The 16,294-nt window shown below is 31.9% G+C and overlaps 2 protein-coding genes across 7 annotated transcripts in view; one reads left to right on the top strand and one right to left on the bottom strand.

Moving 5' to 3' along the window:
- Window positions 1-10,729, top strand: part of LOC105836810 (potassium voltage-gated channel protein eag) — a 99,615-nt gene extending 88,886 nt beyond the window's left edge. For 4 of the 6 annotated variants that reach the window (XM_028193599.2, XM_028193593.2, XM_036285051.1 and 1 more), the window contains 2 exons: window positions 3,124-3,281; window positions 3,423-4,441. In XM_028193599.2, coding sequence (XP_028049400.1) covers window positions 3,124-3,281; window positions 3,423-4,441 — 1,177 coding nt within the window. Of the gene's footprint in view, window positions 1-3,123; window positions 3,282-3,422 lie in introns of all 6 variants that reach the window. The other 2 variants (XM_028193596.2, XM_012681097.3) reach the window with 1 other exon arrangement.
- Window positions 7,936-16,201, bottom strand: LOC105837902 (glycine N-methyltransferase). Its single transcript, XM_012683074.3, has 5 exons — window positions 15,928-16,201; window positions 13,640-13,989; window positions 11,941-12,076; window positions 11,639-11,759; window positions 7,936-11,404 (listed from the first exon to the last, which is right to left on the bottom strand). The coding sequence occupies exons 2-5, from the start codon at window positions 13,971-13,973 to the stop codon at window positions 11,117-11,119; spliced, it is 879 nt and encodes a 292-aa protein (XP_012538528.1). The 5' UTR covers window positions 13,974-13,989; window positions 15,928-16,201; the 3' UTR covers window positions 7,936-11,116.
- Window positions 16,202-16,294: the final 93 nt, after the last annotated feature.

Genomic DNA, 16,294 nt, shown 5'->3' with positions numbered 1-16,294 from the left:
AATGATAGGCATTATCTTCTGATTTACATGCATGATAAATTCGAGTTTTTTTTTAAGTAATAATACTAATAATGAGATAATATAAAGTTATTTGTTGTTTATTTTAAACATACACATTAGTAAATTCTGTAATAAATAATGGTGTATTTTTATTTAATCGAATATGAAAGATTTTAAATCGCTTTTGTCAACTCAATCAAATGCATGATGACATTTTAATATTTTAATTAGGGATTGTATATAGAATATACTATACGTTAGAACTTGGAAAAAGAATTACTTTGAATGGAAATTATTTAACGTTTTTTAAATGATTGTTTATATAATTAAAATTTATATAACTAATTTAGTTTATATTATTATAATATTATTATAGTAGTTATACACTCACTTTAATATATCTTTAATGAAAGATAATAATCTGTATAAATCGTTGATTGATTAATTTCTAATTAATTTCCGAGAGGAATTGGCGTGCTTTGAAACGCATTATAACATTTTTCACTGCCTACGCGAGCCTTATGTCACAACGGCACTGTGACAGCATCAGCAATTTATAATTATAACATAGCTATTCGCGTTTAATATGTTTGACAAAGTGGCATTCCCAAAGTTTGTCAGGCAATTTCTCACCCCAAAATGTTGTCATCGACCTGAAATATAATATACTAAAAGAAAATAAACGTTGGTCGACACTGGTTGGTGTAATATGATCTTTTTTTAATTAAATAAAAATTAAATAATTAAACTAAATAATTTTTACATTTTTTAAAACAATTGATATTATGGTAATTATGTAGTTATACGGAGCCACCTCGGTGGCTTTCAATATCCTTTACATATGTTATCAAGGTCATCATTCTGAATAATGTGAAGGTTTTAGACCGCGCTCGGCATTTATTAAAAAGTTATTAACACGGAAAGTTTTCACGAATTATTTGGAAGACACTTAATCCACACTTCTTCGCTGTGGCTACACACACACACACACACACACACACACACACACACACACACACACACACACACACACACAACACACAACACATTCACGCGCGCGCGAGGGGTGCAAGGAGAACCTTTGGCCCCCTCTTGCCGCACCCGTCGGTAAAGGGCGTACCCCGGAGTTATTTCTCAACAAGGTAAATGTCTATAATAGCTACTGGTGCAAAAAATCAATTTTTTTCATTACCAATCAACAAAACTACTATAGAAATGAAATGTAGAAATGTTATTAGGGAGGGGCAAGTCTTTGCACTCTTTCTTAAAAAGCTACACGATATCTTTGCTTTACTTAAATCTTAAAGTGGTAAACCCATATGGTGCAGAAAACGCGTGAACGGGGTACAAGGGGAGAGCGAAGCCTGTAACTTGTTATTGAAGCATTGCTCCTCCCTAAAAACATTTTTACATTCCATTTCTATAGTAGTTTTGTTAATTGGTAATGAAAAAAATTTTTTTTTCGCACCAGTAACTATTATAGACATTTACCCTCAACAAAGTACGCACCGTACTTTCGCGCACTTCTACCCAGGGCACCCCTATCGACGGGAGCCGAAGGTCCCACTTGCACCACCTTCCCGTGCGTGCGTGCGTGCGTGCGTGCGTGCGTGCGTGCGTGCGTGCGTGCGTGCGTGCGTGCGTGCGTGCGTGCGTGCGTGTGTGTGTGTGTGTGTGTGTGTGTGTGTGACAATTTCAACGTCAAAAATTACAAATAATTCAAGAAAACTGTGTTAATAACTTTTTAATAAATGCCAAGCGTAACCTGAAACCTTCACAACATTACTCAGGATGATGACCTTAATAACATATGTAAAGGAAATCGGAGGTGGTTTCGTATAACTACACAATTACCGATATTATTAAATAATTATATTATTTTGTTAGTTTATTATAATAGATTTGATATAGTTCACTATTTTATGCGTAAAATCAATGATACAAAAGCTTATCTAATTGTGAAATACAAAACCTCTTAAGAGCTTTTCTAAAAATGTATTAAATGGTTTTTTATTTCCATCAATTTTAAGTTGAATTAAGAAACTGTAGTAAAAGACCTGTATAATAATTTAGCGTCAAAGCTCCCCGGTAATTCCCAATGTTCCCTAGTAGTAAAATACATTGGCAGTATATTGGTTAATATTGGCTAAAAATTGGTTATATTGGGAATGTATTGGTCAATGTTTTCCCAATTTAAGGCTAATATTGGTCATAAAATATTGGCTCCAAATTAAAATGCAATTAATGAAAAATTCAATATGAAAAATCTATTGGTTTAATATTGGCTCAATGGCTGAACCAATTAATATAGAATCAATATTTCTGCTTAGACAAATTGGCTAAATAAGATAAACGTCCACTTTACAATATTGGACCAATTGGAAATATTGTCTTTATATTACTTTCCAATATTGCGCCAATGTTTTTTGCTACTAGGGTTATTATTGATGATGCGATAACGCGTCTGATTATTTAAGAAGCTACTTGTCTGTAAAAAGCGTTTTATAAAAGTCTTCTCATGGCAAATTAACCCGAATTTTTATCATCGATGTTTACCAACGTTTTCCGTTTTTCTCCCGTATGTTTTGCCAACATCGCCCACCGTCGTGGATCCCGTAGACATGTCGCACTGTAAGTCGCTCGATCGCCGGCCAATCTTCTCCGACCGGAGCTATCTTCCTTTTTCTAGCTCTCGATAGTAGGCGGCTGTATTCTACGCTACGACGATATCTCGATTAGCTTGACCTCGAATCAATTCGAGGATGCACCGTAGATATAATCGAACCAGAAAAGAGAACGACATTCAATAAATACATATATATGTATATATATATATATATATATATGTACATATATGTGTGTGGGTGTATATATATATATATATATATATATATATATATGTATATATAAATAAACAAGTCAAGTTTTTCACATCAGAATGATCTTTTGTTCAGCACCCCTTCACCACACTCTTGTCCCTCTGTATGCATTTGTATTTTGCTGCCCTGGTCCAAATCTAGGGAATAACCAGCCTTTATCTTCTCTCCTTTGTATGTAAATATATTTTGTAAATAGCTTGTATTTGGAGATAAAGACGATTTTTTCTTTTTCTATTCCGTATAGATTTCGCCGTGAAAAACACACTGCCGACGTAGAAAAGGGTGACGGTAAAGATGCTAAGGATGGTGAAACGTCGCACGCTAAGAAACTCTCTACTACCGAGGAAGGTGGAACAACCATCACAAAAACACGACCTGGGGGCAAGTGGGGTCGTTTGTTAGGTAAAAGTAAAAGTCAATTTTTATTAATTGCATTTGCACACAATTGAATCAATCAGATACATAATGCTACTTAAAGCAATAAAAAAGAACTGAAATTGTGCATTCGGTGAGAAACTTATGAAAAAATATATGATGCTGCAGGTAGCTCAAGTTTAGATACTGGTAGTGAATCGGGCACGGCTGCTGATCCATTCAAGCGATCTCTTAGCGCAAGAGACGCGCGTCCAGGTTCCAGTGTCGGCACCAACAAGGTCTTCCCGAAGTTGGGCAAATTAGGGGGCACGATCGAAGAAGGCGGCGATGTTGAAAATTCAAAAGATCCGCAGCAACAGCAGGTGCAGCAACCACAACAGATCCTCGGCGTGGATTCGAAGCAATTGCAACTGCGACGTTTAGAGAGCTACGATGGTGGTTTGATTACGCAGCAATCGAGTCACGAACGAGAGATTCTCGCGGCGGTACTGGAAGTGAAGGTGGATTTGAAGCTAGAGGTGCAAAGGGTAAATCAGCGGTTGGCTAAGATCGAGGACATGCTGCAGGCGCTGATGAACAAATTTCCGGCTGCCGGAACATCGTCCAGTGGCAGTAATAACGGTTCTCAGCAACAAAAGATTCCGACCTTTACTCTAAGTGGGGCCCAGAGTCAGCAACCTGTCACCTCGAGCGTAGTAACGTTGGTTCAGTCCGCAACTCAAACTACTGAGTGTAGACTCTCGATCGCTACTACGTCAACATCCACGACACCGAGCGAAGGTTATCGGGAGCAGTCGACGGCGACGGAACGCATGTCGAAAACCAGCCAAGAGCACCATCATCATCATCATCATCACCATCAGTCGTCATCATCACGGGATGTCAACAAGGAGCTGTTGGAGCGACTGGCGCAGGCTTCCACGTCGCGTGGTGACGATTCGAATGCCCTGGGGCCGCTTATCCTGAGGAAGCGACGCAGCAAATCGCGTAACAAAGGTGCAGCGCCGCTCGCTCCTCTCGCCACGCAGCCAATGAGCCCGTCAGAAGCTACGGAGACCACGCAGATGCTCGAGTGCACCGATGATCGGGATTCGAGCGGTGGCCCGATCGACAGGGCTGTCGCAGACAGGACCGTCGAAAGATCTGACCGTAAGAGGCCACCACCCAGACCGAGAGAGTATTTGTGAAAGTTCTTTTCGCGCTCCGCGCTTATTTCTTTTCTTCTTCCTTTCGAGACAATCTACCGCGACGCGGTCCAAAAAGTTCATTATTCGATACGCTTGGTAGTTTAACCTCTCGTGAAAACATGAGTCTGTATGGTTGCGATCACGATCGATTATCTTATCCTAAAACGTTCACGTATGTTGTACATCGAACAATAGCTATTATTTCGTTTGTATCTCTCTCGTTTGTATATTTACGTGTATCATGGCATATTAGGCGATGGTTCATTATTTTGGTGCAACTGGAAAATTTAGTTGCTGGCCCACCTCACGTGTGTGCTTGGACTTCTCCAACGACACGATTGAGTAAATTAACGCTGCTTCTCTTTGAATAGCAAACGTCATTGTTCACAATTGTAACGTGTCGATAATTATGTCCATATATCGACTTTGATAATATAGACGTAATATATATTTAAAGAGAAGAGCTTTGCATTTTCATTAATTACTCTTCATAATAAAGGAATAGATAAGGGAAATTACAAGATTTCACCTCGAACAAATAAAACGCCAGCGTAATTCTACATGGCCAAAAGCGATACAACTAACAAAGAAACGAGGTAAATAAATTCAATTTTAAGTACGAATTATTCGCTTGCGACGGCTTTTTCAAGATACATCGAAACTCTTTGAGAGAGTACATCCACCTTGTGGATACACACACACACACACACACACACACACACACACACACACACACACACACACACACACACACACACACACACACACACACACGTAGGTAGATACAGATCACATGCATCGCGCATAGTGGGTTTCGTGATAGCATCATTATACGATTATGCTACATTTCTAAGCCTCTCTCCGGCCATAAAAAACGATTTACGTAAGAACCATCGACACCAAGCCAATGTCTCTCTTAACGAGACAGCGCAGTGGTACTTTGTAATTATTAAAGCATTCGCGCATGTGATTCGTAATATAACTTGTAATGGTGGTATCTAATCAGATTATCAAGAGTGTATATAGTTCAGACTTGACCAAGTATATTAATTTTCAACAAATATCATGAAGCAGACTCAAAAATGACTTTTACACCCAAAAATGAAAATACGTTACAAAAATATAAAACGAAATTAATAGTACAATAAAATAATTAAAGTTTTATATAAGAAAATGAAATAATTAAATTTTCTTCTATAATTTTATTTTTTTTAGTAATACTATAGATTTCATGATATTAAAATTTATGGTACTTGTTGAAAGCTAAAAAAGGTCTAAACAGACAAATAATTTTTTAAAAGTTTTAGGTGATTGATTTAAATACAAATATAAAAATTTCTGACTTATGAAAACTGTATACATTTTCGAAATTACTTTTTTCTTTATAGTATAAATTTAAATAGTATTTTTAATATCTTTAAAGTTTAAAATTAGTAATTTATTTATTTCAAAATTAGTAATTGGAGTTTTAAATATATTTATTGTCTTATATTTTATTTTGCACAATTAATTCAGTTATTTGAAACAGTTAGATTGAGTGCATATATATGATATTTAAGCATATTTTCCTATAGACAGATAGAATTTGTATTGCAATAGCAAAGGTACCTGAATGTAAACTCGAAGGCTTCATGGCGTCAATAATTTTTTCCTTTGTAGGAGAATTAATCAAAGATTTTAATACGCGGTTTGAGCACTTCTGATAGATAAGAGGATTTTATTTAAAAATACTTAGAATCTTCAATTAAGATTACGTTTGTGATTTTCTTTTAATGTTAAATGTATTAAACAGTGTTATCGAATAATGCTAAATAATTAGATCAGAACAGTAGAAGAGCTAAATCAAATAAGAATCGAAATAATTGACTCATCGCACTCAACAAATAGTCTATGGAATTGCAAATGTGATCATTATTCTATTTAAAATGGAATCTTGAATGGAATGAAATCGACAACACAATCTGTTGTATTGACATGTATTGTAAATACATCTTAAACAGTTTTGATTAAAACTGAAATTAAAATGATCGAATCAATTTTACATTAAATTTTATTATTTTGAAATACTTCTGATAAAACGTTTTGTTTTTTTATTTTATTATTTATTGATTTTTATTGCATTTTACATGAGAAATAATTATAAAGCAATGAAAGTGTGATTTGACTTCGAGAATTTGCTCTTCAAGTTTATGAAGATGTTAATTCATCAAAAGAAGTTTCTCGTGCAAATAGATTAGTATTGTTACGCAAAAATGACGCTACGTTTGCAAATTCGTACGATATATATACGAAGCCAAAACAGCAATATTAGATGTATATATCTTGTAATATGACATGTATATATATTTGCATAATTATGACCATACAGACGTGGGAAAGAGCGTTGCTATTGCTGCATACGAGGATAGCGTCTTTGCTAATGATAAAACGAGCTGACAATCAAGCTTTTGCAAATATTCATTAGTTCGAATTATTATCATATAATATAATTATCACATACTTAATTATACGAATCGAAATTACTTGCCATTGCTTCTTGAGGAGAATAAAAGAAACAATTAATTTGTATCAATAGTGTGCTATTGTTTACGTCTAATTATCTCTTTAATTTAATCTTTTTATAGTTGTACAATTATAAAAAATTAATATTTTTCTATCCTAAATAACTATGAAGAGCAAAGGCACAATTCTCATTTGAAAATATTTGATTAAATCGAAAGTACAGACGCAAATACGCGTGCACACACGTAAAATACACATATACATATATTTGCCCGTGTACATATACATAAATATTATAGGTATATATATATATATATATGCAAATATAATAAAAGACAAAGAATATATATATATATATATAAGTATACACATATAAATAGAGATATATATAATTTCCTGTTATGAAGAGAAATTACTAAAAAATCGAGAACTTTGTTAAATAGATTTTAGAGACAGAAACGATATAGCTGACTCTATCATAGTTTATATACTTATACTCAAAGAAAAAGATTTAACACTGTTGAAATTGTAGCCATTAAGCCAATTAAACAATTAAGTCTGTCGCGCATCGGTTTGAAATGCGATATGCTGAGATTTTTCATATACTAATCATATCGTACGGACGTCATTATATGCTAAAATATTCGATTTTTGCAATTTCCACTTAGTTTCGTAAACGATAGAACAACATCTGTGTAAATTTAATTCATAACATGTGGGGTTATCATCCGTGCGTTTCAATAACTAAAGTATATCTATTTCGAGTGACATCGATTTGCATAATCAAATAGATATGTCACGAAAACAAAGTTAAAAGCCGTAACAGAGATGAATAACAAGCATTATTTTATTTTAATTTTTATACAACGTTTACAGTTAAATTAAATTAAAAAATTGAGCTATAAGACGTGTATTTTGCAATACCAATGCTCTGATTCGTGCCATAAGATTCGAAAGAATCCTTTAGCCGAAAATGTAGCTACTACTGCATCTACAACCCATTACAGCACGATGAGAAAAGTTAAAAAAATCCATTTGTCAATTACAACTGCCTTTTACTTTCTTCACGTGAAACTTGCACAATATGGAAACGTACGCGATGCGAACCCGAATAGCAATTCTGCGCTCCATTGCTTAAAAATTGTTCACCGGCTATAATGTCGGTTTATCCGAGAAATAATATTCGCAATTTCTATTTGTTACTGTAAAATACACTCAACGAACTGTAAGTAGCAGATATTTCTTTTAGAATCAATGCGGTATCAAAAAGTGACGGCGAGGAAGTGAAGAATATATGTATGGAACTTCAATTACAAACGCGAAAGTTTGTATTCGTTATCCAATTAATTCGTGATATTAACACATGACAGAATTTAACAAAGTTAAGCACCTTCGGTAGGTCTTAGAAGATTATCTCCGTTAACTTCACAAACTACAATCGAATGTATGACAAAAGTTATGAGAAACAAAAAAAGGAAATTTAAATTTAAAAAGTTTATTGGAAACATTACGATGCAAATACGGTACGAGCGTTTTGAAATATGAAAATATTATAAGTATTGCATTAATCGTCGATAGAACTCTTAACAATTAAATTAAAAATTATGTAAGAATGTTACCACACACAGTTTCTGTTATCCTCTCTTTTTTCTAACTGAATCTAGATTTCTAATAAGGGGCATATACAATATTACAGCTTTGGACAAATACTAAACATATAAAATATGGAATTATTTCAAAGAAAAAATTAAAATTGGATAAAGAATTGCTCGTTGAATATCAAGGAATTTTGTAGAAAAGTCACGAGAGGAAAGCAAAAACGAGAGTGAAAATGGATGTGCCTGCGTGTAGTTATGTAAAAAGTAGATCTTTTCGTTCGTGTTCTGCCTCATTTGACTAAATTGTAATTTCATTGTCATTCGATTACGTTAAAAATATTTTTTAATAATAATTTTTATTTGTTGCGAAAATTTATGCAAAACTTCAAACCTGCAGTAAGATTTCTTTTATTTGTGATAAAAATTATACCAAAAAATATAGCTAACATAAAAAATACATTTGCGATATCAAAACATAATTTAAAATATTCATATTCTTTGCGACAATTCCTTTCGTAATTCATATTGTACAGCAGATTATTATTGCGTAAATACGATATTACAACTTTTTACATCAGCTACTTCGCGAATAATACGAACAATCATCATTCGAACAACAATGTCGTAACACGAATCGTCGTCCCTGACCTTACGTGCTTATTCGTTCGAAATAAAGTTTCAAGAAGCAAGTCAATTCTCGCGACTCGTTACAACGAGTTACTAATACACGGCATGTACAAATCCGCGTTCGAAAGTTGCTGCGAAAGCTTTGATCATCAATTTTCCAAAATACAAAATCTACATATTGTTTCCACATATTGTATTATATATATAATATTATATTAAGCTTTAGATTTTAGATCAAGTAAACAAGCCCTATAGAAGTAAAACGTATCGAATTTCATTATCAGCGATATTCATTTTTCAATATAAATTATTTTAAATCAAGATCGTTAAAAAGCGGCGATTTAAATCTTGGTATTTTTTTCATCTCATGCAATGTTGATTAAAATAAACTTTAAAATAGTATAATTTATGTATATTACCATTGTGTTTTTATGTATACAGCTACGACACGCTAAGTAGCATGTCACAATCGTCGCGTGCGATCTCGAGAGCCTTAAATATAGGGAAATTCGATACGACGACGAGAGTGTTCGCAACGACCGTCGAAAAAGCCGTGATAGGTATTGATACGAATTTCATGGGAAAAAAATGATTGAAAATGGAAAAAACTATAAATATATAGATACACATATATATACGTATATATATATATATATATATATATATATATATTATATATTGATAGAAAGGGGAGAGAAGAATTTTTGCTATAACACTTCGTCCATTTTTCTATATGGGCAGTTCGTTGCACTCGTAACACAAATCCTTGGCCTTGTAAATTGTCCTCTTCAATCATTTTTCTGACGAAAAATACCCCCTGTTTTCACGGTAGAAAGTACGTGTATGTACATCGCAGAAATCGAACGAAATCAAACTGAACGAAATCAAAACTTGATTTTTACGTCTTTCATGACTCTTTTTCTCATCCCTTCCTCCTCTATGTTTTCTCTATCTGCCTATTGAAAGATAATCTCTTGCGGTTCGATTTCTACGATAGCGTGACCACTCTTTACGTAACGACAAGACTCTGTAAAGCTTTGTGGGGCTCAATAGAGAGTGATCTCGAGGGTGGATTTAAGAATTTGTGAGAGCAATTTCTCCGCCGATAATTTCAATTTGAAATGATCATTGACGACTGATAATGTGAACAGATGATAAGTATCTCAGGTATTTTGATGTCAATTCCTGAGTGAAAAGTACGGAATGATTTATTTGGATGGTTCAATATTCTTATAAAAATTGTATCGTTGCATTTGCGATCAATTTATGAGTAAAAGTTACATAGAATAGTCGATTTGATGTTTAGCAAATAAAGTTTAGTCTTCCTATTGTCACCGTATTTGCGTTCATTCGAAGCATCGATTGCGTGAGAAACACAACAAAAAGAAAGAGAACAAATGGGAAAATACAAAAATACGTCCAATTATTATCCAGCAAATCGTCGTCAATGATCACTCGAAGAATATCCTTGAGAAATGAAATTGTAGCATCGAACGAAGCCTGGCTAGAATACTCAATGAAGAAGCTGCTTTCAAACTTATAATAAAAACATTAAAACCTATACTTTCGTTGTTTCATTTCCAAATAAATGTATTTTTCGAAGATCTATAGTTCGTATCTTTTCGCTTCTTTCCTGATAAATAAAGAATTTTTTGTTAGACAAATAACATATATAAAATATATTTCTTAATTAATATATTTTTACATTTTGTGACAATTTTGGCAGTCATAAAATTTTGCTATATATAATTAATTCTAATTAGACAGACTTTACATTAAATACAATAAAAAATCTTGCTTTAACTGATTTTAAACACTTCAGTTCTTGGTATAGGCAGATTAATTCAACATATTCTACGTTGAATATCATTCTGATGGAATTTATATTCCGAAGAACTGACAATACGGTTTAAGAATTAATGTCATGTAGTTACAACAATGTTCTAATTTAACGTTGCTTCTCCAGTACGTGAATATAAAACGCGGGATCTTCGATCTGATTGAGCGGTTTGAAGTCACCGTAAATAGTATGTTTTGCTCTGTGACTGAATACCTCGGTCAGCATATCGCGAAAAACTGCTAGTCTGTGAGGATAATACGATAGTCTAAATTCACTGATATATTCGGGATCGTTTTTTTTCTTTTCATCCAGAGCGATCATGTAATCCATAGTAACGATTTTCGGTTTTCCACAGACATAGAGCACTGATGTTTTGATGTCTGACATATGCTGGCTCTGCAATATGAAAAATTAATCACTTTTAATTTTTCTAAAATTTTTCTAAATGACGAAAAGTCAATGAAAAAATGTAATGATTTTTCATTTAAATGTAGCAAGCTAAGTAAATAAAGTAATTAAAATAATTTTGTAAATTGTTAAGAAATAAATATATCTTCATGACTTTTTGAGTCACTATATGCCTCTAATACGGTAATAATGGATAATTACATTTTTTTTAATAACACTTACATTATAATATATACATCTTGGAGGGGTTTGGCCGGTCCGCATAATGTAATCATAATTTCTGTGATCGATGAGCAGTAAGCCTCCCGGCTTTACACAGCGTTCAAAATTTATCAAGGCTTGTCTAGAACAATCAAATATTTAATGAATAATATATGTGTGTGGATATATAAAACATTCAATATTAATATATCAAGTTTAATTCACTTAAAATTTTTGGATTTTGCTAGCACAGTTTGAGAACCAATGCTTCAAAATCAATCATAACTAATCTAATCTAATGAACTATATATTAAATTTAATACCTCTGCTCTCTCTGATCATCGAAAGAATCAGGCATGTGGGCAAAGCTGTTTCCCAAACATATAACAGCATCAAAACCTTCTTCAATAAGGTGACTAATATCGCTAGGTAAAGTTAACCAATTCGCTTCTTCGATCACTATTACAAACCAAAAGATCAAAATATGATTACAAAGGTTTTTTTGCGGACATACAGAATTTTTTAAAATCAGATATCAATAGTAAAATCTTTGCTTTTTCTTCTGGAACCTTTCTTTAGCACTTTATGAATATAATTCCACAATATTCTAAAAATAATTAAAACATAAATATTGATAAGATAGTTATTAAATATAACCTTTAATATAATTATAAGCTTCAATTCTGTTAGCATATAGTAGTGATTGAAATTAAGTTGGAGGCTAGAAATTAGAAAACAAAAAGTCGCGATTGACCTTTGCTGATACAAACATAAAGATCGTTTTTGTATTTCTTTTACTGATAAAGTATATAACTGATAAGCAATCTGCTGACTGTTTTTAAGTGATATAAAACTGCCGTGCTACTTTATCTGGTTTCAATTTTACTGTGTATGTGTGTGTGTGTGTGTGTGTGTGTGTTTTAATAAGGTTGAAAAAATAGGTGAAAAAAATTCATATAAATTTGTGTATAAAATGTTTTATTAAAAAGTTATAAATGTTCAAAGATTTTTATCAATTATTATAATAATTATAATGTTTCTAGAGAAAATTCTTCCTTTTACAAGAATGCAGATTTTTACTCGTTAAACTAATGACTGTCGAACAGCTTCGATCTATCAAATATATCATAAACATTTCAATAAATAATTTTTGAACACAAATTATGTGGACACAATTTTTTTTTACTTATTCCATTAATATGTTGTTTAACTCTTTCTGGACACCCTGTATATATAATTAATATTTTTTATTGTACATATTAATAATAATAAGTTTGTATTGACATATATTGATTTAAATACAAAGTAAGTTAATATTTTTATTACTAAATTAAGTTAATAGCTTTTATTAATTTAATTATGTTAAAAATTACATTACAATTAAATTAAATTAAATTTAAAAGGTAATATTTATATTAAATCATAGTGTCGTAATTTAAAAAATCTAAATTACTCTAAATAAGAAAACAATTATAACACGGACCATCAAATAAATTTAATATTTTATTCGTAAATTAAGTGTGCATAAAATTACAAAGAAATAATTTTTTATATGAGAAAATATTTTCTCTTTTATAATTTTTTCTTTTATATAAATACATTTCCAATTTAGGAACAAAAGTTAATAAGTAAAAGTTTATATATTTTAAAAACTAGTTAAAGTTAAAAATTAACTTATTTAAAATTAATCAAGCTAAAAGTTATTAAGTTTTTAACTTGATTATTTAATTTTTAATTTCTTAATTTAATTATTACCCAGCCCTGTTTAAATCTTTTTAAATACATAACGTCATTATAATGTTTCTCAATCAGAATAGAGACAAACTCTTGCGTCAATCATTATCTCAAGTTTCTATGTAAGTTGATTAACTCACTTTTATGAAATAAATAACTCGATTAGCTCGTTTTTCTCATCGTATTTTGAGTATTTTTTGTATTATCTTTCTTTATTCTTTCTCAGACCTTTTTTGGCTTAACAAGAAATTTGATCTTATCGAAATATTAAATATCCAATTTACTCACCCCACTTGTCGAAGGCAGGCTCCTTTCTACGATCCCATCTGGTTTTTAGTGCATATTTGAGCATTTTGTCAGACGCATCGATACTAACGACTTCAAAACCCTCTTCCAGCAGCATCACGGAATCAATGCCGGTACCGCAGGCGACATCCAATATTCGACGACATCCCTTTTCCCGCAGTAGGCCCGTCAAGAAGTCCCGATAATTCTGTGTACGTTGTTTTACATCGCCGATAAAGAACTCCCAAATCTTTGCCGCTTTACCATCCGCATATTGATCCTTGACACCTTCGGCTGGCGTACCGAGAGAACGAGTACGAAAGATGGAATCCTCCATCGCAAGGGAACAAGACCTTACACAGTAAAAAATTTTATGTTTTCTTGTTAAAAAATATCCTGGTTAAAACTTTCATGTTAAAATTTAACATATTTGCTTGTACATTTAACGTATTTACTTTAACATATTGCTGTTGTGTTAATTCAAGTAAAGTGTTAAATTATTAGAATAGCTAAAAAAAGTATAAAAGTAACACAATGTATTATACTTTTAATTTTACACACGTACTTTTAATTTTACACAATAAATATGTTCCTTATTATTAGTGATAGGATTTAGCTGTTAAAATTTACAGAAAAAAATGTTGAATTTACTCTATAATTGAGTTTTAACAAGGACCATTTCATTTTTGAGGACTTTACTATCTACCCCAAAATCGGCGCATTTCTTGTGAAAAAGATTCACTTATTAGGTAAATAAAAGGGGCTCACCAAGAACAGAGAACCAAGTATGATTACATTCACATATATTATAATATTGGACTGATTCCAATAATATACGCACAAAATTTTTATCGATGCCCCTAGAACAATCTATATATGCAATTGTAAAAAATTTCTTCAGCATTTCTAGAATAATTATTATTTAACATATATAGTATATTAAATTAATATATATAACGTGTTAAAATAATATTATAATTGTGTTAAAATAACATATATAGTAGTAATATGTTATTGTTACACGTTATATATGTTAACATTATTATAATGTTAAAATATTACATGTGTTACTTGGACATAATTTTCTTATTAAATTGTTACATAAAAATTATGTCAAATTATAAAATTTACATTTATTTTTATGTTAAAATATAACATAATATTTATGTTGCTATTTAACATATGTTTAATATGTTAAATTAACAAAAATTTCTGTGGACCGTTTTGGACATGCGATATCTGTTACATTTAACACAAATTTTTTTACTGTGTACGACAAAACTACGAAACCAACGTACATCTTACCAGACAGTACAGTTGTAATATGAAAGCAATGATATATTAAAAAGAATTATAAGTAAGCTTATTAAAAAGGAATTACACTCCATCGCTATTTTGCCTTTGTTGTTCTAATCATATCGTCAGTCATATATACTTATATATATATATATATATATATATATATATATATATACATATATATATATATATATATAGTAACGTAGAGCGTGTTTATAATTTTGCAATTATTTATTCTCTTGGGGCTACATTTTCTACTCGACCATGTAAATTTAATCGCGAATATCACTATCGTATCTAATAACTTCAATCGACTATTTTTCTCGTTATCTTACGCTAATTATTTTTTATTACTACAACCTTATTTTTTTAATAACCAAAATTAATTACACATTCAAAATAAGTTCCTATCTGCAAGATCGATCAAATGCCTTCGTCATCATGTTGTTCCACATAAATTGTTGTTATCTTGCATAAATGTAGCTAAGGACTCTTGACACAAGTCAAGCGTGCGTCAGATTTACACCGAGGGCAAATGAGAGAAGGATGACCTCTCCCTTCACATTATAATGCCATGTTTCCATCGGGAGTAATTCCATCATCTCCTAGCATTTTCTATTTACTCCAGAGAACACCGATATACTCTGATTAAGCGCGGATGACAATCTCGATCAAAATTAAACGTGAAAGCAGTCATGTAATTAAACAAATTAATGATGTAACTCGATCCGCATCACTGAAATTCGAGCAGTGCATGGTAGCGGGAGAAATTTATTATGACAATTAATATTATGATAACAACTTTGAAAAGTATAATAAGATCTGAATTTAATAAACTGCAGCAAAAAAAAAACAGAAATTGATGTAAATCTAAATTTAATTTCTACTTAATTTTTCTTTCGATCATTCTTCTTAAAAAGATTCTTGAATAAAGCCGCTGTTTTGTACCTTTGAAAACCTGTTATATCTTCTTCTCTTACGAGATATCGTACCTTTAACTTATGACGAACTCGATGACGAACTCGATGACGAAATCGTGCGACTCTCGTCCAATGTTGAATACGAAAACCGCGCTTAAATGAAAACTGCCGCAGTGATACGGCAATCGCATTTATATATACTGTGATAAATAACGGTCGTTGTGTGCGACAGCGTGAGCAAATATGCAGACTCATATACTGCTGTGCTAATGACTCTATCATTGGATTACTTCTCAATATGATGTAACAGTTTCTACGCACCGTCGATAATTCGGTTTAGTAACGTTTAGATAATTATTTGTTATTAACGAAACACTTCAATTAGCTCTAACTTGGACAAATACTATCAAAATATGACAACAACATACTCCTAAACAAC

Source organism: Monomorium pharaonis, chromosome 3 (genome assembly GCF_013373865.1).
Source record: "Monomorium pharaonis isolate MP-MQ-018 chromosome 3, ASM1337386v2, whole genome shotgun sequence".
NCBI classification, from domain to species: domain Eukaryota; kingdom Metazoa; phylum Arthropoda; class Insecta; order Hymenoptera; family Formicidae; genus Monomorium; species Monomorium pharaonis.
Note: the sequence above shows the minus strand (reverse complement) of the source record. Positions and strands in the feature narration are given on the sequence as shown.

Bases quoted from the DNA above. Each gene is read 5' to 3' on its own strand.
- LOC105837902 (XM_012683074.3), bottom strand. From the start codon at position 13,973: ATGGAGGATTCCATCTTTCGTACTCGTTCTCTCGGTACGCCAGCCGAA. The intron at 12,077-13,639 runs GTGAGTAAATTG...GGTTTGTAATAG, and splicing joins GCCTGCCTTCGACAAGTGGG to TGATCGAAGAAGCGAATTGG. The intron at 11,405-11,638 runs GTAAGTGTTATT...TTCATATTGCAG, and splicing joins CAAGATGTATATATTATAAT to AGCCAGCATATGTCAGACAT.